Source organism: Gavia stellata, chromosome Z (assembly GCF_030936135.1).
Source record: "Gavia stellata isolate bGavSte3 chromosome Z, bGavSte3.hap2, whole genome shotgun sequence".
Taxonomy (NCBI): domain Eukaryota; kingdom Metazoa; phylum Chordata; class Aves; order Gaviiformes; family Gaviidae; genus Gavia; species Gavia stellata.
Genome location: NC_082637.1, coordinates 12,738,173 through 12,761,429, shown reverse-complemented (window position 1 = coordinate 12,761,429; position 23,257 = coordinate 12,738,173). Strand labels below are relative to the sequence as shown.

Genomic DNA, 23,257 nt, shown 5'->3' with positions numbered 1-23,257 from the left:
ACTGGTAGGAAAGTTGCAAACAGCTCCTTTGTGGCTCCCCTCCATCAGCTGTGCCCGCCAAGCCTGTGATGCTCTGGGAAGTGTCAGACTAATTATGCTGTGACCGCCAAGCCTGGGCACAGCTGAGAATTCAGCCCAAAGAATTACTCAAATTAATGGCATGTAAGTTTTTCAAACAAAGCAATCTCTGTTCATGGGAAGAGCAGAGCTGATCTGTGAGTGTCCCTCCTACGGACAGCTTTAAAGGTAAATACTGTGATTAGATTTTTAGAAAGAACGCAAAAGATCAGCATAAAATGGGAGCAGTGAAATGCCGTATGTTCTTCACCCATCACAGACAAATTAGAACTTGACTTTCTAAGAAGTTTTACTCTTCCAAATTTGCATGACTGTCATTGACACACACATAAAATGGAAAAAAATTAAATGATGGGATTTTATAAGCTCAATTTTTTTCATTTTTTTAAATGGACAGAAAGTCACTGGCAGCATGGAACAAGACCTCCCATTTACAAGTAATGTGGGAGGACAGATCCTGTTAATACACCATCCCAGGAACTTCAATTTGTTGCAGAAATGATTTTTTAAAAAGTCTTCACAGAATCACAGAATCATTAAGGTTGGAAAAGACCTGTAAGATCATCAAGTCCAACCATCAACCCAACACCACCATGCCCACTAAACCATGTCCTGAAGTGCCACGTCTACATGTTTTTTGACCACCACCAGTGACGGTGACTCCACATGGGCAGCCTGTTCCAATGCTTCACCACTCTCTCAGTAAAGAAATTTTTCCTAATATCCAGTCTGAACCTCCCCTGGCGCAACTTGAGGCCATTTCCTCTTGTCCTATTGCTTGTCACTTGGGAGAAGAGACCAACACCCACCTCTCTGCAACCCCCTTTCAGGTAGTTGTAGAGAGCGATGAGGTCTCCCCTCAGCCTCCTCTTCTCCAGACTGAACAACCCCAGTTCCCTCAGCCGCTCCTCATCAGACTTGTGCTCCAGACCCCTCACCAGCTTCGTTGCCCTTCTCTGGACACGCTCCAGCACCTCAATGTCCTTCTTGTAGTGAGGGGCCCAACACTGAACACAGGATTCGAGGTGCGGCCTCACCAGCGCCGAGTACAGGGGCACGATCACCTCCCTACTCCTGCTGCCACACCATTTCTGATACAGGCCAGGATGCCGTTGGCCTTCTTGGCCACCTGGGCACACTGCTGGCTCATCTTTTTTAGCCGGCTGTTGATCAACACCCCCAGGTCCTTTTCTGCGGGGCAGCTTTCCAGGCACTCGTCCCCAAGCCTGTAGTGTTTCATGGGGTTGTTGTGACCCAAGTGCAGGACCCGGCACTTGGCCTTGTTGAACCTCATACAATTGGTCTCAGCCCATCGATCCAGCCTGTCCAGATCCCTCTGCAGAGCCTCCCTACCCTCGAGCAGATCAACACTCCCACCCAACTTGGTGTCATCTGCAAACTTGCTGAGGGTGCACTCAATCCCCTCGTCCAGATCAGGTTCCCACACTGGGAGTGATGAAAGCAATCCCAAATGATACAACACTGAACCATCTTATTTCCTCATGGGGAGGGGATAATTCAGAAAAAGACTATAGACTATAAATGCTGGAGGGGGGGAGCACATGAAAATAACAGAAAAGTTAATATATACATACATAAATGAGAAGCAGCAGATGACTACGGGGGGAGCATAAAGCCGAGGTGGGGAAGGAGGACACTCAGGCCAACTTCAGCATGGCCAAGCTGATTTCCCGAGGTGCCCTGAGCACCGGGCAGTCTCATGAGGCTGTTTCTGAATAAGGAGTTTATCTGGTTTCCTCCGTTACCTTCAGAAGGAGCCTATTACCCTCCACTGTCTGCAGGGGCAATCTATGGAGATTAGGTGACTGGGCTGAAGTTGACTTTTGTGAATACTCTTCACAGAGACTCAAGATTTTAAAAGAGAATGGGAGAAGACTGCACAGAGGTCTTTCTGGGGAAAGGGAAGTTCACCAAAGCCCTTGGTGCTCCATAATCTGTTGGGGCACAGTATCTGGGTTGCAGCTGGCCTTTTCAGATGCAAATGGACTTTTCTGAGGTACGTTAACTTGCATGTGTGATAGCTTTGTTTCGTCCTTTCCAGAAAAGATGAACACACTGACTGATGAAGTGCAGATCCGAATCCGGCCCTCAAATTCCAGGAAAAGGGCTTCAAATCCCTTCCGCAATGGGTTCAGCCTGGCACATTTGGCAGCCTGGGGAGCAAACCCCGGGAAGGAGCACTCCCTGTTCCTCGCCAGGGACAGGACATGGGACTATATGGATATTTTGCTGATGCAGAATAGCAGTTACATTCTGATTTTTGGGAAGTAGGGGTTTTTTTTGATGAGACGTTGAGGAATGAATTCCCATGTGCTATGTGGGAAATAAAGCTCCTTTTGCACTTCCCATTGGAGTTAAGACTCTGGCCTGGTGTCAAAACATCCCTTCCTCTTTGATACATGCTATGCCAGTAAGTAGCTGCTTTTTGCCTTAGTCTCCTTGTAAACTTCAGGGCGTGCTTGGAGGTAATCCTGCTGTTGCCACTGTAAATTCAGATGCTTTAAAAGATTATTTTTTTATAGTGCTATTCTCTTTCTTTGTGTGTTTTAATACACTGGAGAGCATGGAGGTGCTGTCCCAATTTTCCCCTCACCCTAGTTTTACACCAATGTAATCTCATGGGCTGTACTTTTGACCTGTGCAGCTGAGGTCAGATGCAGTGTAAAGGAATGATGTGGAAGCAGCTGTGGAGTGAAACGTGAGAGCTCTTCTGCGTGGGATCCCACACCAGAATAGCCTTTGTTGTAAAACTACTAATGAAACCTAATCTCTGAGTTGTCTTTTTTTCAGGCAGAAGGTGATTAAACCCAAAAGACTTCCCATTCCTTGAGTTTGAGACTGAAAATAGGGAAATTAATTTATCTCTGAATTAAAACTCCATTTTATTTTTATAAATGCTGTCTTATGACTCCATATGCCTCTTCTTCATTCTTTAGTTTTCCTAGGTCTGGCTTTGGAGCAAGGTAAATAAAGTGAAGCATTACAGCAAAAAGAGGGGGAGCAATATGAAAACTGCTTATCATTAGTATTTGAAGAAGCTATTGATTTTCACGTCCTATGGTCTATTGAAGTTTGTAAAGTACGTTTTATTTTTGTAAAAATATTTCCGTAAAGTCTACTCTGTATGCAAATTGTTGCCTGGGTCATGTTACCATTCGTCACTGAAATTGCTGGGTAGCCCTGCTGCATTGCCACAGGCAGTTCACAGTAGTTGCATTGTTCCGTATCCACATAAAAGTTCAGCTTTTAGAAGTGACCTGGATACCTGGTAAACCTGGTGTTCATTTACAGCTCTGATTATACAGTGTCCAAAGAAGACATTCCAGGGAGGCCGAGGCTGTAACACTTTAATAGACGTTGGGCAGAGGACTTCTTGGGGTGTATCAGCAGCCAGGTTTTAGAGGATTGCTAAAAATCCTCTAAATTTTTTTTAGCGGATGATTTTAACGGAAAGCCCATTTTATGTCATTTTCCTCGCACATCTCCCGCTGTAAGTAAAACTCAGCATCTCGGTGCTTTGTTTAGACTTAACGCCGAGTTTTCTCGTGAGCGTCCACGGATACAACATGAGCACTTCGCAGCTGAGTAGGAAACAGCCTGACGGACGCTTTAAAGACAGCGACAACTCGGCCAAGGAAGAGGCGACCAGCGGGCGGCCTTGGCAGCGGTGCAAAAAAGACGCACTTTACCCCAAAACGAACAAATCTGGTGGGAACCCAGTTAGGTCGAGTCGGGCATCGCACGCCAAAAGAAGGGCCGTGCAGGACTCGCTCTGGTCACGCACAGGCAGCCGGCAGCACTCAGGGCGGGGGGGGCACCCCCTGGGAGAAACCCAGGGATGTGGGGGGCACCCCGTGGGAGAAAACCCAGGGATGTGGGGGGCACCCCCTCGGAGAAACCCAGGGATGTGGGGGGCACCCCGTGGGAGAAAACCCAGGGATGTGGGGGGCACCCCCTGGGAGAAACCTAGGGATGTGGGGGGCACCCCGTGGGAGAAAACCCAGGGATGTGGGGGGCACCCCCTCGGAGAAACCCAGGGATGTGGGGGGCACCCCGTGGGAGAAAACCCAGGGATGTGGGGGGCACCCCCTGAGAGAAACCCAGGGATGTGGGGGGCACCCCCTGGGAGAAACCTAGGGATGTGGGGGGCACCCCGTGGGAGAAAACCCAGGGATGTGGGGGGCACCCCCTGGGAGAAACCCAGGGATGTGGCTGCACCCCCACCGCCGCTCCCGTGCCGCCGCCACCCTGCGCGGGTAGGGAGTGCCGAAAAGCGGGTGCTCATCCCCTGCACGGGCGCTTCGATAGCACCTGATGCTGCGGGGCACTGCTCCCGGCTCTGCGGCAGCCCCCCCTCGAACCAGCGCCGGCCCCAGGCCCCGGCTGCCCGGGCTGGGCGGGAATCACCGCCCCGCTCCCCCGCCTGCCGGGGCACAGGGAACAGCGCCCCCCGGCGGCCGGGCTGGGCCGCGCCCCGGTTGGCGTCCCCCTCCTCCGGCCACCGCCCCGCCTCCTCCCGCGAGGAGGGCGCGCTTATGACTGACAGCAGCTATGCCCAGTGAGGACGGGCGCGGGGGGTGCGGGGGGGGAGGCGGTGCCCGAGAAATGGCCGACGGCGCGGCAGGCGGGCGGGCACCGGGTTAGGGGCGGGGTCAGTTACGTGCGCCGGATACTGACGCCCGCGCTGTGGCCACTGCGGGCTGCCTCGCGCCGCGCCCCCCCTGAGGAGGAGCTCTGTGAAGCGGTGCCGCCGCCGGCCGGTGCCGCCGCGGGCTCCAGGGGCAGACGGGAGGCGGCCGGAGCCATGTTGGGCAGCGGGGCCAAGGCGGCCAAGCCCTCCTTCGTGTCCTACATCAGCCCGGAGGTGCGGGGCGGGCGCGGCCGCCCTGTGAGAGGGGTCGGCGGCGGCTCCGGAGGGGGCTGCGGCGGGCGCCGTGAGGGAAGGGGCCGCGGGAGGTGCGGGCCGGGGAGCTGTCAGGGTGCCGCAGCCCCGGCCCGCAGGGCGGCGGACAGCCCTCCGCGACCCGGCGCGGGCCCGGCTGGCGGTCTCGTCAGGGCCGCGGGAGCCGCCGTGCGCGGCCGGGCCGGGCGGCGGGGGGAGCTGCGCGGGCTCCTCCCGTGCTGCCGTTCCCCTCGGCCCGCTCTCGGGTTTCCCAACGGGAGTTTGCTGCGGGGAGCTGTGAAGAGCTTCGAGGTGTGCCTGCGGGACGGGGACGGGAATGTGGCTGGAGCAGGGCCGGTGGGAGTGTTGTTAGGTGTGCTGTTTCGGGGATTGCGTGTCTGGTGCCTCGAAGGTGCTTCCCCGAGACCGAGGGGGAAGCATCTTGCTTGCTGCTTCTCGAGAAAGCTTAAAACATGTAGTTGGCTGCACAATTTTAAGCTGATTATTTTTCTGGTACTTCACTTGAATTGTTTTTTGTGAGCGGTGACCAGATGTCAGGCTGTCATTGTGACTGTTCAGCTTGTAAGGTGGGACGTTCCGAACCTGCTTTTCTTGCTGTCCCTTAACATCACTTCACTCCTTGTAAACTCCTTGTCATCAGTTCTGGCGCTGTAAATTAAAGCCCTGGGTCTCTTTCCTTAACAGCTCAATGCTGAACTCTCGGCTGTGCGTATCTTTCATATTGTTCTTCCTGTTGTCCCTTCACTTATTTATTGAAACTTATGCTGGCAGTTTGATTGAAGTGGCTTTAAACTCAATTTACTGAGATCATGTTGTCAGCAGATGGTATTAGATCAGCATTGTTATTCAGTACCAGGAATAAGAATGAAAGAATAAACAGCTGTTTTCTAGGAAGACCAATCTTCATGGAAAACTAGCCATTTGTGGGGTTGGGTGTTTTTCCGCGCCATAGTTCTTTGGAATCTGTGTGAAACTGGTTCTTCTTAATTGTTCAGTTCTCTTCAGAGCTTCTTAAGGAGAGATTTTTGTCTGTCTTGTTAATTAGTACAGAGTTTGTCACTGATAGGACCTTGGAGAATCTGCTGGTTTTTTATTTTTCACTGAATCTGAAATAACAATGCAGAGTTTGTCACTGATAGGACCTTGGAGTATCTGCTGTTTTTCACTGAATCTGAAATAACAACGCAGAGTTGTTATGGCTTAAGCCAGCTGTGCTTTTTAAAACTTACGTCCTTATTTTGTGGTAGCAACTCTGGTTTTATGCGTTGTTCAGCCCTGGTGTCTTGTAGTTTCATCAGTTTACTTTAAAAGTTTTCTCTCTTCGTTGTATTTCCCAGTGAAAATGGATGTAAATGATAGGTACAGATATTTCTGGAGTCAGCAAACGTATCTCTGTGTGAAGTCAGTCTTTCGCCTTAGGAAAGTACATTGTACAAATACACAAAAAAGTGTGTACAGTATACAAAAAAGTGTGTGCTTAAGGAACTGAATTTTGTGAAGGTAAGAACTTCACTTGTTGGACTTACTGAAAGACATTTCACCATTTAAGTGAGCGTGCTGGATGATTAAAGCTTGCTGGAAAAAAAGACCAGTGGGAAAAGGTACAAGTCAAACACATGTAGTGCAGTAAGATACCAAATAATAAAGAGTGCTTTACTTGATTGTAACTACAGTAATGTAACTCTTCAGATATCATCCTGATGGCTGCGGGAAGAATAACAAAGGTATTTAATATTGGAAGATGAAGCTCTTAATTAAATATCCTGAGCTTCCAGTCATTCACTCTTTATGTATTCACGCTGCTTTTAACCATCTCCTTTATGCACTTTAAGAATTTCATGGGCTCTTGCAGAAGAAGCTTTGAAATATAGACCTGACTTCTGCCACAGAATTGGTGTCTCTTTTGCACCTTCAAAAGAGCTGAGGTCTGATGGCAGTAGCAAGTAAAGCAAGTTTAACTCTTTGCTCTGTTGGGTGTTGCTTTTTTTCACAGCCTTTGACTGCCTTAATGGGATGGTTACACAGGAAGCTGAAGGCTTTAGTGGATTTTATGAGTATTAAAAATACAGCTTCACATATATGATGAAACCTATGAGGCTGTTTGGGGATCTGGAAAAAGTGTGTTGATTAGATATCCTTAAAGCAGAAATTAGCATCTCTCAAGGAACCGTGTTCTGTATGTATGTGAGAAAAAACAACTTTCTGAACACAAATTTCCTGTTAACTTTCATGCAGCTGGGTTTTAAAATGGGGGCTAGACTGATAGAACAGTGAAAATACTTCAATCCCTCTTATGTGAAACGTAGTTTGATCAAGTGGGAACTTTCCTTTCATCAAGATAGTGCAACTGCCAGATGATTGGGTAAGACTGTAGGTGATGGGTGGTATCATGCTTCCTCTGGTAGACCCTGTCAAAAGGTGGGAAACAGCAGTTCGGGGACCTCATGAGCTTGAGGTTACATCTAGATATCATTGGTGTTAATGGTGGACTTGTCTGTGAACTTATGGAACCTTGCCTTGAATCTGTTTATACTTGCAGCTTGCAACAGGATTTTCTGGCAACCACTATGCAATACAGAGCAATATAGTAGTGTTATGCTGTAGCCCTCTGTGCTTGCAACCTCCAGATTCATTGGGCTCGTCCTTGTTCACCTGGCAAGTTGTTTGAGACTTCAAGCTGCTGCTTCTAGTTTAGGGGAGCCATACAATAAGAAAATGCAACAGGCAGAGCTGAATTTTGTTCTAGCCTCATCTGTTTAGTCCATCCTCAGGTACCTGAGGAACACACTAGGTAATGTTCAGAAAAATAAAATGAAGTTAGCTTTAAACTGCTTTTGGAGTTTATTTGAATATGAAAAGAAACAGGAACTCTATTCATGTTAATACATGGCAAGATGGAAGTAAGAAGTGAACAGAAAATGCAGTTTATTAAAGGAGCAGAAATTATTTCCGCTCTGAAACCCCAGAGTGTCTGGAAAAGCAGTGTTTTTGACATCTGACTAAATATAACCTAGTTATGCTCTGCTGTATGGAACCACAGATCAATCAATGGTCTTTTGAGAGCGAGACCGTAGGATGTTGATATTAGTGACACACTTCCCCTCAGGACAGACTTGGCTACCCTGCAGGAAGTGGGGTGAATAGTAGGGTATAAAAGTCAATGTTTTGACATGTCTGATCGTAGACTAGGAATATTTGTCTATGGAGACATAGAAACAAGAACCAGTGTATTACTTCATGATATCTAACTCTTAATATTTCAAAACTGAAAACATTTACAAGGCCAACAAGCTGGATCATATTTTCCTTAAAAAACTTAATTTGAATAAAAATGTAGATACTAAACTTGATTCGCAGCTGAACGTTACTTGTTCTGGTGCATTCTCAAGTTAAATCCTTCATGTTAATTCTTATAGGCTATTAGGTCTTGTATTTGCACTTTAAAAGGGTTTGTTCTGCTTTGTGCTGCTTGTCCCTGAAATCTGGAGCGCACCTCAGGCTGCTGAGTTGTGAGGGTAACTTTCACACCTCTTGTGCTTTGTCTCTCAAATCATGCATTGCTGTTAGCTCATAACCACTATGGATACTTGTTGCTTGTAAATCTTGGTACAATATTGTGTGTTCTCTAGTGGTCACTTTGAAAAGAGTATGCTGCTCCTTCTAATTTGGAGTGATGGAATTGAAGGGAGACATAAGGAATAGGAGTTACCAAAGCAGACAGCTGGGCTCTGGACTGACGTGGGGGAAGCCTGGCGTTGAAGTCAGAGGAGATGGACAGGACAATGTAAGGAAAGAGGAAAGAATAAAAGATGAAAAGGACATGGAAAACATGTGCTATGATCTAATGGGCTATTGGATAATGGAGCTGTGAAAGGAAGGAAAACAAACATTTAGAGGTTATTTTCAGCACTGTTATTAGTGTAGTAAGTATCTCCCCATGTTGTATGCCATACAATCCAGAGATTAGGCTTGTTTGGCCAAGCAATGGTATTTTCTGAAAGACTAAGAATGTACTGTGGTTCATTTCTGAATACAAAGTTTACGCGAAGCATATGCACAGGTATTTCCTCTTTTGCATGAAATTCCAGTGGAACTGTTAGACATAAGTTTGATTTGTTTTACTCAGGAATACTATATTCACTCATTGGAGCACCACAACTAACTTGCAAATATTTCAGTATATGGTTTGACTTTACAACCAATAAAGATAAATGTATAGTTAAGAAAGCTATCTCAGCCCTCTGTTAGTCTTCTAGTGAAGTATAAGTAAATAAGAAAAAGTGGACGTTCACAGCAAGCCTCACCCACCATGATGTAGAGCTTTTCTGTGGAAAGATTACTTGTGGAATACTATATAATAACACTAGAATATCCTGTGTTCTCACAGCACTACTATTTGCTGCCAGCTTTGAAAGAATGTATGTTTCAGCCAGTGCTTGAAACCCTGGAAGTGATAACTGGTTCCTTCATTACTTGAATCTAATAAACAATGTTTTTCCCAGTGCATTTACTAAAAATCTTGTTTTCCATTGTTGGAATTACCTCTAGCACAAATATCTGGCTATGGATAAATGGAAACATTACTGTGGGGTAAGGTAGGTTCAGAGCTGCATGTAATTTGCAGCAGCAGACTGTATGCACGTTCTCTCTGCTGAGAGTGATGAGGAACATCCCGTATCAATAGGGCTGTATACATATTTTGCAATACTGATTAAAAAAAAAATCCAATTTCTCTGACAAGATCAGAGTAATCTGGATGCTAGCATGCAAGGAATGCTTTTCACTTTTTACTCATTTTCTGTCTATAATTGTTTACGTTCCTGTGGAGTGGGAGGCAAGGAATTGCTCTCAATTGTGGTGAGGCTGTAGGACAAAGAGCAGGAATCATTTGGTATCCCTCTCCTGCCCTAACTGTGAGGACCCTGTTAATACAGCATAATCGCTACTTGATCTTACTGCCTTAACTCAATGTTGCCTCACGTGTGGTGGCTCTTTTATGCTTCAGCAGTTGGGAAAGACATGTCTCTCCAGACAGACTTGGGGAAAATATTTTAGCCCCTTTAAATATATTTTGGCGGGAGAGCTGAATGTAGTCCCTGGGTATTGCAAACTGTGCAGTTGTTCCTTATACTCGGGTAAAAACTGAGAAGAAGAGGTGAGCCTTTCTTAAGAAAAACAGTTTCTCTATTGTGTTGTCTCCCCCTCTGTTGAAGCAGAGAATCTGCAAGGAGCATGGTGCCTCCTTTCCCTGGCACTTCATGGTTTCATAGTGCTATCAGCTGAGGTCGGTTTGAACTAACAAGAAGGATGATGCATTATGAACTAGTGTTGTGTGACATGTCAACCTGCAGTTTTGGTATGGTTTGGTATTCTGTACTGTAGGATTGATAATTTTGGGGTGTTGCTGTATTGCCTACCACTGTTCACTCTGATAACCTGGAAAAAGGAATGTGCCATAAGGCAGGCGCACAGGTGGGAAATGTCTGAGTAAGACGTTTCTAAAATCTTCAGCAAAGTTGAGATCTTTGTTTCTATCATTTCTGAGGCAACCCAAAGTTAATTTTTCTCATTTGCATGGTGTCCTATGGGTATCTGCTTTTAGCAGTTGCTGGTAGTAGGGTTTCCTGTGTTGTATCTTGAGTAAAGGAGTGCCAATATGCTGCTTGGGGCATTCAGAACGGGGGAGCTGGAGGTGAAGAAATATCTACCTAGAGGTGTGCGTGGCTTTCAGTGGTCATATATGGAAAGTGCTTGCATACTTAACTTCAACAGATGGTGAGAGGGTGCAGTCTCCTGAGGTCTGAGTGGATTTAGTAGCTTGTGGAAAGGGAGAGACTTGCTTCTGTTGCTTCCCTTTCTTTTGTTTCTGTGCTCATCTGACCTGTTGATGAGCCAGTTCTGCTAACAATAGGCAGTAACAACAAAACCACATGTAGCACAAGTACAGACTTTCCAGCTGATCTTATGAACCGAATTACCTCACCATGTAGTCAGACAAGCCTGGGGTTAAAAAGAGTGGGTGGGTGAGTATGAACTGTGTGACTGATTCAAGGGGTGTTGAGGAGCATGCATTTTAGTCCTAACTTAAGAGCCTGCTGACACTAAGGTCTGTGTTGCCCCCAAAAGGAAATCCGTTAGCAAAACAAATCGGAAGCAGAGTACGCATAGTAGCTAAACTTGTGGGTTCCTACACAACTTCACAACTTCAACTCACGGTGAGTTAACAACTTTTCTTCATAAAGATCTTTGCCTTCTCTCTTAAAAGAGCAAATACAAAATGTGACATTATTAGAATTTAATGTATTTTAATATCCTCCCTTGGAAAATGAGTGCAGCAGCATGGATTCTTCAGCAATGTTCATGGCTTGCATTCTAGCTATCCCTAGTGTGTATGAATGAAAACTGTCTGTAAAATATTTATGGTTTTATTATAGGAAAATGAATGTTGACTTTCAAATAGAACTCTTCTGGAGGCTCAGCTCTTGGAAGCTGTTGTATGTTACAGGAATTCTGCCTACAGTAAGCACTTCAATGTCTGGGGGTTTTCGTCAACAAAGAGTGAAATTGGACTTTACAAGCCGATCTCAGTGTTTGACTGAGGTCTCTATTCTGTTGTGATGCTGCTTAATTAAATTGCTAATTCCTTGCAGAAGATAACCAATTTAACTTGTAACCAAAACCCAGACCACTTCTTCAAAATTATTTGCCTCTATATACGTGTTACAAAAGCTTCGTTGCATTTTAACAAATGGATGTAAGCTCAAAGAACTTTGGGGTCAAATTTTTTTTTTACTGAGGTCTTACCTGCCAACACTAGCATAAACTGGTACTCATAGCAATAAGTATGAACATTCAAGCAGTGTGTATACATAAACAGTAGTTATTACATGCCTTATGATATCTCCCAAAGTAAAAGTTACCGGGAAAACACCTAGTTAGTATACTGCTTTACTGTTCTGTAGCAATGATTGTTGGCATATAGCTTGTAACCAAACAGTGTCGCATTTAGTTGCGCACGAATGGTGATAGCACAAGGCATAGCTATAAAGGCACTAGTAAACCCAAAGTTTAGCTTGGAGCTACCAGTGGTGAAGAGGCAACGCTGGAAAAAAGTGTATGTATTTCTTCCCTGAATGCAGCAGTGTTCAGCTTGAGCCATGTTTGCATAGTAACTTATTAGTTGACAAGCGTGAACTTTGATTAAAATTTACTTGTACAACATCCAGACTTAGAAGTCAAAGGCAGCAAATTGTGTTTTGTTTTCTGTGTCAGCTGCCAGCTATAGTTACAAATCTCTTTCTTCATACCACCATCGCTTTCATTTTATAACCTTTGCCTCTTTTCAACCTCTCTTGAACGTCTCTGCTGTTCTCATGACATGGTTTCCTGGTGGTTTTAGTTTTTCTGTGCAGCCTTCAAGCTTTGTTTTAGGTCTTCTGAATGTTGAGAGCAAGTGTTTATATGAATGGCAAAGGGGGATTATTTTTGTGCTCTCAGGGGCTTTTGTTTCTCTGTATTTAATCCGGCAAAACTGTTATTGCTTATGTCTGCTTTTGATTGCTTGCCTTGATTTGCAATATCTGACTTGGATGCTGGTGACAAACTAAAATTAGCTTGCTTACTGCTGTGGCCCCAGGGGGGGGTTTCCAGTTAACTAATAATTTTCCAGAAAGACTCCAATACATGCAAAGTGATTCGGGCTTGGAGGAGGAAGTTCTGAACTGGCTGAGCAGGAAGGGTGTAGCATGTCCTCTAGTTTAATAGTCTTTCGGCTGGAGATCGTAGGCCAGCTATCAGTGCTTCAAGGCTAGAATAAGTGATACTGAGAATTTAATAGGTTTGTTTTGTGCAATTTGGGTCTAAATTAAAGGATATCCTGTGGCGGGTTTGACCTCTTGTCTCTGAGATTCTGAAATCCTTTTCCCTATAATCTTGGTAATAATGTGTAAGTAACTTTTGTACTTTCATTGCAATAAAACATGTAAGAAAATCAGAAACAGATAGTGAAGGATGAAGCTTGAAAAACTGTGAAGGGTACATTAGAAACAAACATTAAGTCATACATGGAAAAGCTTATGAATGAACTGTGGAAGATGGTGCTGTTAATACTAAGTTTATGCTTATCCATTTACATGTGTTGAGAGAACTTAAAGTATTGGTAATGCTTTATTTCTATTACCTACACAAGTAATGCATTTCCTTTTTTGTGTTGACAGTTGCATGTAACTGATGTTGTGGGTGTCAAGCCATTGACTTAATTATTTAGCTAGTAGACTACTCACCTTTAGTGGAAGGAGCACATTGCAAACTCATTCTGCTTAATTTAGGAAGTTTTTTCCTTCATTTCAATTTGCCTATTTGCTAGAATGTGAGGAATTTAAGAGGGAGAATGCTGTTATTTACAGCATGTGTTGAAGGCATGCTCTTTTAAAAGTAATAATGACTCTTTCTCTCTTTAGGAAATACACATAAAGGAACCCATAGAAAAGGAAGTAAATCCTCGCCTATTACCAGGTAACTGTTGTATATTGTGTCATTAGAATTAAATAACAAAAAATTAATAATGTAAACAATATTTAGATATTCCCATGTCTGCAGCAAACACTCATGTGACATCAGTGTCCCAAGTAGTAAAATAGAGGTTTTGGTGTAATAACCCACACAGGTTGAAATGTTTTAAGTATCTGTATCTGCATGGGTTGTTGAAAAAATCGTAAAATCTGAAATTTTGATACACTACAGTATCTTCAGGTAAGCTGCATGTGGAGAACTGTCTATACTTCAGTTTGCCCTGTTTCTTAAAAGATAAAGTTGAGTGGTTTTTTGTTGGGAACTGAAGACCAAGAACTAGTGGAAACTTTATAGACGCTTTGCTTCTACTATGAGTTACTTAGGCCTTTTGATGCCTCATTCACTGTTAAGAATTTTTTTTTAATTTACAATTCTTTATTTTTAAAAACGTTTTTCAAGATCAGGAAAGATGACATTACTAAGATAAAATATAGGCAAAAGCTTAAAATAAACTAGTATTGTTCTGTTGGGTTTTCTGCACTTTATAGGCAAGACCAAGAGTCTGGCTGATTATACCTATGAAAATCTGTTTTTACTTTCTTAAACTTGAAGTTCAGTTCCTGCTAATTTTAAAATCAGAACTTCATTGACCATTATTTATGTAAACCTGTGTTTGAAAACTGTAAAATAGCCCTGGGACCTGTAAAATAAGCAACATCTCCAGTCAAAGCTATGAAGAATTAACTATGATGAACTTGTAATAATCAACTCAAATGTTTCAACATTCTTAGAGTTTAGCAATAAGGAAAATTGGAACAGTTTTCAACTTGTTTATTGACTGTATTATCTACTCTTCAGTGGGTTTTGGCTTTTTTTCAAGTGTACACTTGTATGGTTGCTCTTTGCAACTCTGCATGATGTTCTCCGGCCACTTAGAGTAGGCCATGATACAGGTACCTCTGGTTACAGAACTCCTAAATGTGTGCAGTTGAACAGTGTTCAGTCCATCTTGAGTAATGTTAATAACCTGGAAGGCTCTCAATGTACCTATTCCAGGAGCTGCCCCTTAGTCTTTTCGTATAACAGTGATGAGATATCTTCAGGCATACAGTTATGAGAAGCTGTCAGGAAATTAATGCTGAGTTTAAGATAACAGTTGAAATAATTCAATTATGAATGTCAGTTATGTTGCAAGTCAGCGTTTCTTTTGTACAGGTGAACTGCTGCTTTGCGAGGCAAGCACAGTATACAAGTATATACAAGAAGATGGGTCAAGTCGTGGCACCTGTGGGAAACTTGTATGCACAAACTTCAAGATTGCTTTCCTTGATGATGATTCTGCTTCAGATGATAATGTAGGAAGACAAGTCTTCTAATTATGACCGAACAGGCTTTGAAGACATATAGTGTCTCTGACTAAATAATCGTATCTTTCTTTTATATGAGGATACAGAATGAATATAGATTTTTAAAAAGTTTTAATGGCTGCAGACTAATTTTAATCAGTCTGCATCTGCTTGGTCTATGCAGATCCTTCCTCAAGCTCTAATGACTATTTGAGTAAAAATGGTGCAAGCCTGTATGTGGACTCTCACATTAGACATAGTTTATAACTTTATACCTTGTGAGTTGGTAATTTTGTGAAGCTTAAGTTAAAAGAATGAATTGTTTTGAAAGTTAAATCAACAGTTTGTTTAAAGCTGATTTCTGACTGCTTATCTAGTAGCAATTGCGAAAGTGTGAATGTCAGACATACTTCTAATGCTGTATAACATCTGACAACTTTGGGCTACATCTGCAGAACCATTTCAGGGCTGCACAAGACTGAGTAAGCTGATATTCAGTGGAAATGCTCTAGATAATTGTTTGTGTGGCTCAGTAAAGCTCTGAATTATTCCAACTCAGGTGTTGACTGCAGAGATTTAAAAACCTGGTACTATTGAGCTCGCAAACATTAAAAAAGCTAAAAAGTCCCCAAATCTTAGAAATTAGTTGAATCTTGTTTCCTTTGTTTTAGGTGCTTAAATTGAGCTGTCAAAGGGGAATGGTAATGCCACACCTTTTTTGATGTGCTTAAGCATCTGAAACAGTCTGGTCCATTAGGTGATAAAAGTGAAGGAGAGCCTGGTATATGGCTCTCGAGTGCAAGGTGATCTTGACAGTGAAGAATAATGTGATTTGACACACATTGATTGTAGTTGGAAGTTTCTTGGGGTAAAATTTATGGGAGTTTAAATATTAAACTAAGACTTCTGCAGCCAAATACGGATTTTTGGACCTTGTGGAATTAATTGGGACAAAACTGCAGAGCCCTTTCCACAGATCACATGAGATTTATGCTAAAGTTGATAGTGACCATACTAATTTCTGTTCCATCACTAACTTTAAGTTTTGGCTTTATAACATGCCAAGTCAACTGTAGTTCTCTTACAAAAGTTCAGTATTAGCCACCTGATTCAGAGTAGTGCAGGCCTGCAAATAACTTGAATGAGGTTAACTCTGTTCATAGATGTCTTAATGTAAAATGTAATTTGCTGATGTAGTGTATATCAGCCTTCTGGTAATAATATTTAACATAACAATGTTTAATTGTGGCATCACTCAAGTGTAATTTTAAACTCTGAACTCATGGAATAATAAAAGTGAAGGGAGCCCCAAATCACTTCAAGTTTGGCAAAACAATAGATAAGAGAATTGAGCTGTGTGTGGTCTTCATTTTACCCAGTGATAAATCTGGCTCTTATGTTGGAATATTCTTGGGATACTTGTTCTTTTAAGAGACTTTTTATTTCCTGGCAGGTTCCCATAGCAAGGAAACTTGTCATAAAAAGGCTTGGATTACATCAAGTTACTGTATTTCCTGTTTACTGCAATGATTCTAGTTTGAAAAGTGACTCTCAATAAAAATGCATGCTTTGACGCTATTTGAAAAGGAAAAAGTCTATCTACATTTCAAGCATGGCTGATACTTAAATAAAACTGGATCTTCAGTTTATAAACTATGCCTGTGTAACCTGCATCTGTCTGTATTTTAATAACTGTTCTTCCATGTTCTGCCTTACAAAGCTTATAAGAAGTAATGCTGATATTAAAATAGGTACTGAATACATCTTTACTTGTGAGAAGGTGCTACTGCTTAGCAGTGTGAGATTTCTAAGAATATTTTTCATGTTCTAGGAGCCACAATTTAAGAATAAGATCATAGGAGAAAATGATATAACCCTGCAATGTGTAGATCAAATCTATGGAGGTAGGTCAGCTTTCTCCTCTTTGTTTAACATGCCTCACACTTCTAAGTGTCTTACAGTGCTGGTGCTCTTTGTCTGTATACGTACATCCTTTTTAGAAAACTGATAAGAGTTGTCACTTTGGAAACTAGTATTGGGTAGTCTGGAAAAAACAGCTGCAGTTACATTTAAGGATGAAATGACAGATAAGAGATCTGTCAGAATCCAGTCTCATTCCTCAAGCTTGTCAAAGCTACATTTTAATTGTCTTGCTGGGACAGACAAAACAATTCCTTGAAAATGCCATGATTCAAAGCAAAGAAGAGTGTACTGTGAAAAGTCCCTGATTAAGACTGGTGCACAAGGATCTTCCAGTGTATCAACTATTTCTATAAGTATGGGGGTATTCACTTCATTTGAGCAGTAGCACTGCAGAGCAGTACAGGTACCAAATTCCTGAACAATACCTTTTGTTTGTCTCAGGGAACTTTGTTTTATGAGATTCATGATGTCTTCAAAATATCAAAGGGGATAGAAAATGAGGTTTTAATTTACAAGTAAATCAATGGATGTTTTGCAGCAGGGCTTACAGGTATGCCTGTATTTTTAAAAAGTAAATGAGAATGAGGCTGGTAATTTGTAAGTAGTTGGGAAGGCTTTATTGAGAAGCCTGACTTTGGACTACTGTTAAGAGTATTCAGAGTATTTATGAATGGTGGTATGGATTTGTGAAGGAGTGGACTAGGGGGAGACTAGTGGAAGATGGTTATGAGACACTATTTAGTTTCATATACAATGGTCTAGCTGGCAGCAGTTGAAGTTGTGAAATGATATATCCTTAAACAGAAGTGAACAAAGGGCTCTCCTGGGGACTTTATGGTGGTTAAAAAAAAAAATTATTCTTTTTAGGAACTTAGAATGATCTCAGTTGTTTGGGGACTTTCCCTTGGGCAAAACTACTAAATTATGTTCTTTATGCATCTCGGAACTTTGAGCTTCCTATGCAGTCAGAATGTGAACAGAAGTAATTGCTGAGCAGCTGGCTTGCTGAAAGTGTGGTTTCTGCCTTGCAGGAAGTAGTTTGAGTGTGTTTAAAAAAAAATTTGAGTGTAGTAGTACAAGAGCTTGCCAGTCTGTGGTGTAGGATGCTTGTTTTGACTTGCTAAAACTTGGGCTTGAATTGGTTTCTTGAGAATTTTGAAAAGTCAAGCAGGGATAGCTTTATCAGCTGATGCAAAGTTCTTTTTGATACTTACTTAGACTTCTTAATTTTACAGTTTATGATGAGAAAAAGAAACTTCTAACTGGACAACTGAGAAAATACCCAGAGAAGCTAATTATCTACTGTAAAGACCTTAGAGTATTTCATTTCTGCCTGAGATACACAAAAGAAGAGGAAGTGAAAAGAGTAAATATAGTAACTTAATTTGTTTTTCTTTGAGCTTAGTGTTGGGTGTTTAGTTGTGGGGATGAGGGAAGGATGAAATTCACCCTGAGAGATCCCTTAAACATGAAGTGTTTTCTGATCATTCCCAATTGTGAGAGAAAGTAAAAGACTTTGATTTCTAGCTAACCTTACTCATTAAACATTGTTATGTATAGCAGTTAACAAGACCAGATGCACTGGCTCTTTGAAGAAAACTGGAGCTTTAGAGTACTACATGAAATTAGCGTCTGCTCAGGCAAACTTGTAAAGCTGTTCTGTTTGTGATACTTAATTTTATTACATTTTGGACTTCAGCCGTTTTCATATAAAAGCATTTATTTTGCTGATAACTTGAGTTCTTTTGACAGGTTAATCTGAACTCCAAACTAGGAGTCTACTACCTTTATTTAAATAATAAGAGTCATTCTGGAAGTTGAACATGTATAATACTTCTCATCAAGCCAAGTAGGTGTAGTGTCTTGCAGGCAACAGAGAAAGCTTTCTAAAAGTTGGTTTTCCACTGTTGGGGATAGAACCCATTAAACAATTTTGTTTAAAACCTGGGAGAGGCAGGTAAAAAAAATCACATTTTTTACACTGACAGTCTGTGTTTGGGTGTTAATTTTTGGTCCTTTCCTAGATCGTCAGTGGTATAGTTCATCACAGCCAGACTCCTAAGCTGCTTAAACGCTTGTTTCTGTTCTCTTATGCATCAGCTGCCCCAAACAACACAGGTAAATGTTCTTCTATTTTTGGTTGGTATTAGTTGCATACTGTTCGTTCCTTAAGCAGTCTGGGACACTTAGGAGCTGAGTTTGTGCTCGGCTTATGACTCTGCCCTGCTGGCCAATAGCCTCAGAAGATTCATTTTTCTCTTGTTATACATTGTTAGACTTGTTGCTAAAAATCTCTAAACTGTCTGCTCTTGGTTTCTGTGTCCTTCAATGTAGCTGCACAGAAATTTTCCAAGCAAGAGTAGCATCACTGGATTGAAAACTTACTGTGATCAATATGTGCAAATGCTTTTCATGTGCTTCTGATGAGAGTGTTCTCATCTAGAAAATATTTTGCTTATTTTATCAGTGTTTTTTCTGTACCATTGCAGTGAACCAAAATTCCTGCTCTTAATTCTTCAATTATCACATTTTCAGTGGCATCTGACAGTATTTCCCTTTTTGCTGTTATTTGCAAGCGATCTGCTTCTCCCAGACGACTGCAGAAAAAGCATAGGTTTGCATAGCAAGATTCCAGTAGACATCTGACTTCCTCTTATAGCTAACTTATTACATAATCTTCCTACTTGATCAAACTTGGCTTAATAATATAGTAAGCTGCAAAATTGAAGATAAAAAGTTGTTAGTGCACTTTCTACCATTTCATAGTTCAGACTTCAGCTGAAGTAGTAGTGCTGTTTTGAATCAGGAACCTGATTCTTAGTGCACCAGGAACACCTATTCCTTTCACAGAGGGAAGTTTTGATGTACTCAAGTTATTAATTGGACACTTACCAAAATATATCAAGGAATTACAGAATCATTGAGGTTAGAAACCTCTGGAGATCAGCTAGCCAAGTTCCTGTCCTTCTGCCCGTGTTTAGAGTAGGGTTAACTACAGCAAGCTTACCAGGGTCATGTGCAGTTAGGTTTTGAATATCTCCTAGGACTGAGACTCCAGTCTTTCTGGATGTCCTGTTTTATTATTTGACTGTTCTCATGGAGAAAAAGTTTATTATGTTTAAATGGGATTTGCTGTAGTTCAGCATGTACACACTGCCTTTTGTCTGCCTTTTGTCATGTCACTGGATACCACTGAGTCTAGATCCATGTTCTTTACTCCCCTCCCCTGCTTCTGCCCTCAGTCAGGTGTTTATACACACTGGAAGGATTTTTTTGCCCCTCTGTGCCTGCTCTGAGCCTTCTCTTCTCCAGGCTGAATGATCCCAGCTCTTAGTCTCTCCTCCTGTCAGGTGCTTGAAACCCTTTAATGATCTTGATGGGCCTTCACTGGAGTTGGTACAGCAGGCCCGTGCCTGTCTTGTACTGGGAAGCCCACCACTGGACATGGCACTCCAGGCATGGCCTCACCAGTGCTGAGCTGAGAACAGCAATCACCTCAGTCAACCTGTAGGCTATGGTTTTCCTAATACAGCCCAAGGATACATTGGCTGCCTTTGCTGCAAGGGCATATTGCTGGCTCAGGTAGTTTCTGCAGGCTTCATCTGTAACTGGTGTTCAGTTTGAACTACAAACATCAGAAAGACTGTAAGCTTTTCCAGGTAGAGACTAAGCAAATGTGGGAGAAGCCTAGTCTTTATAGCAACTTTGAAGTGGTGTGCCAGAGCTCTTTCATATTTTAATAACTATCCTCAATAATAAATGCCTAGGTCTCATCCTTCATGAAGTTGTTACAGGACAAACCAAGTAGACTTTAGAAATTGGGGTTTATGCCTCTTTTGGTCTGACGCCCTTAATTTCTTAACTTGTCCCTTAGAGCTCATTAATATTGTTCTATTTCCAGCTGTAAATATTTCATCTCCCTTATCTTCTTACAGTAGAAAGTTTCAACTTGCCATTGTATCTTCTGTGGAAATTCTAGCTCTCCTTGGTATTTCAGGGTTAGCTGATGTTGCAGGATACTTAATTATGACAGGTGTCTAGAACAATTGGCCTTACTCCATAAATTATAAGGTTATTACACAGAATCCGAGGCTAAATCAACCTGCTGTCGTAACTGTTACTGAGGTGGTTAAATAGAAATACAGGAAGAGTTCTCCGCTGAAATGATTAAGACTGAATTGCTGTAATCAGTTTTCTGCTGTAATCAATTTTCTGCTCTTATCAAGTGCCTGAAATGTTCTATTCAGTGCAAAACTTCTATCCATGATGAAAGAATGAACTTTAAATGAAATGCAATGTCTGAATTGCAGAAAGGCTTTTGGTATGATTGATAATTTTACATTTAAATCTGTATTATTAGGTGCCAGTCAGCTGCAGTAGTATTCAATGGTTTTTGCTGCACAGCGTGTCCTAAGTTTTAGGCTGGATGTGAGGACAGCCTCAACTGTATGGAAGTTCCGTAAGAGCTGATTAGTTTCTGTAAGAGAAACTATTCCTGAAGTTATTAGTTAAAGCAGTCTTTGACGCAAGATTTGTTAAAGATCAGACAAAAGCAGTGTGTTGTACAAAGGCATTTTATTTTTGACTCAAGACTTTCTGTACACAAGAGGTTTTGCTTGCTTACCTTAATGAAAACTAACTACTTGATTTGGGAATGCTTTCATGTTAGAATTCCTGATAGTCTGCAAAGTTAACATTATTGATGTCTGACAGATGGAAGAAACCAAACTGTGATGTTTGATACTCTTGAAGACTGGCGTGATGAGTTGGAGCGGACCAAAGGGAATGTGAAATACAAAGCAGTGACTACCAATGAAGGCTACAGAGTCTCTGAAAAGTAAGCTTGCCCTGGTTCATAGTGAACTTGGGATGTGCATCTCATTAAGATTTGCAAAAATCAGTGCTACCTTTGATGCTGAGCATTACACAGTTGTTTAGGATTTTCTTAGGATCTGGTTTCCATTTTCATTAATGGGATACTTTGATTTGGGACTTCAGGGGGTCATCTTACACAACCCCTGCTCAAGCAGTGTTAACTTCAACATTAGGTCAGGCTACTCAGGACCTTGGTCAGTCAAGCTTTGAATAGCTTGACTAGGGGTGGAGAATACCGCCTTAAAATGGAACAGAAAATACATAGTTCTAGTACCTACACTTTTGTCATACTTACTGGTTAGGATGACATTGTCTCAGGGCTGTACGTTTACTCTGATAAAATTTAAGTTACATGCACTTGAGATTTTCTGTTTTGGTTGGGGGGCTGGGTGGGGAAAGAGTAACTCGTTTAAAGTATATCTGCAAAATCTGCTGATGGAAGCTAAGTTGCATTACTTTTAGTGGGAGGTGAGAGATTTATACTTCTACCAGTTTAGCTAAGCAGTATCTATCGGTGAACCCTTTAGGATGTATACGAGGCTTTGTGTACCACTGTTGTTTAATAGTCAAATCCTGAAGGGTTTTACAGACCTTGGAAAGAAATACCAATTTTCAAAGAAGTCTTAACTATTTATTCTAGAACTCTGTCTTGAGAGACACAAGCTGAGGTTAAGTACTTATCTTTGTTGCTTCTGTGGGCCTTGGACATAAATAATGTTGGCTGATGCTGGAAATCCATGATATATTAAATTACATCCTTGAATTGTGGTGTGAACTGCTTACAAGGCATGGAAACAGAACTAGTTATCTAATAGCATAAGGGTATTTTCTGAAACAATGAAGAGTGAGAGAACCAAGGCAGTCTTAACAATCAGTCTTAGATGTTACAATTAAATGTATGACTTAATGGCGGCCTTGGAAAGGCAGGGGAATGTTGTAGTGAAAATAATGAACAGCTCAAGATTGGAAGAAAATACATTATCCAGCTGAAAATAAACGGAGGGTATTGAGGACAATATAATTTTGTAGTAGGAAGGATTATTGTAGCTGTAAGAGTGAATATATAATTAGCATGTGGGCTAGAACACTCACCATCATTAAAAGGAGCTTGGAGGTTGTTCTCTGTTCAGTTTTTAAGTGCGGTAAACTATTTTTTGTTATCTTAGGCTGCCTTTGTATTTTGTTGTTCCCATATGTGTTTCTGAAGAGACTATCTTGAAGTATGAAGGCAGAGGCATTCCTGTAAGTATACATGCATTGACTGAGGGTAAGAAATCTTATTGAGAAGGCATAATTTCAACAAGCATTTCAGATGTTACTGCATATTATTTTTAGAACTTGTTTTTAACAGCTCACACTTACAGCTAGTCATCTGTAGAAGGGGAAATAGATGCTGGAAGGAGAGGTGCTCAAAGTATTCTGTATTCCCCTTAAACAGTGTAAAGCAAAATGGGGGTTCACAGCCCCATTTATTTATATTGGATATCTAATGTCCTATAGTCTTCATATACTACTAGTCTGACTATCCACCAGCCTGTTTTTCATGAGACTGAGTACTGACTGGTGTCTAGCCGGGGCAGTATGTAGGGCTTGAAATGCT

The 23,257-nt window shown here is 41.9% G+C and overlaps 1 protein-coding gene across 4 annotated transcripts in view; it reads left to right on the top strand.

Moving 5' to 3' along the window:
* The first annotated feature begins 4,875 nt into the window (after window positions 1-4,875).
* Window positions 4,876-23,257, top strand: part of MTMR12 (myotubularin related protein 12) — a 35,607-nt gene continuing 17,225 nt past the window's right edge. For 3 of the 4 annotated variants that reach the window (XM_059833308.1, XM_059833307.1, XM_059833306.1), the window contains exons 1-8: window positions 4,876-4,963; window positions 13,462-13,516; window positions 14,729-14,868; window positions 16,691-16,763; window positions 18,018-18,148; window positions 18,807-18,900; window positions 21,490-21,619; window positions 22,824-22,899. In XM_059833308.1, the coding sequence (XP_059689291.1) occupies window positions 4,904-4,963; window positions 13,462-13,516; window positions 14,729-14,868; window positions 16,691-16,763; window positions 18,018-18,148; window positions 18,807-18,900; window positions 21,490-21,619; window positions 22,824-22,899 (759 nt within the window). In that variant the 5' untranslated portion in view covers window positions 4,876-4,903. The remainder of the gene's footprint in view (window positions 4,964-13,461; window positions 13,517-14,728; window positions 14,869-16,690; window positions 16,764-18,017; window positions 18,149-18,806; window positions 18,901-21,489; window positions 21,620-22,823; window positions 22,900-23,257) is intronic. The other variant, XM_059833305.1, reaches the window with a different exon arrangement.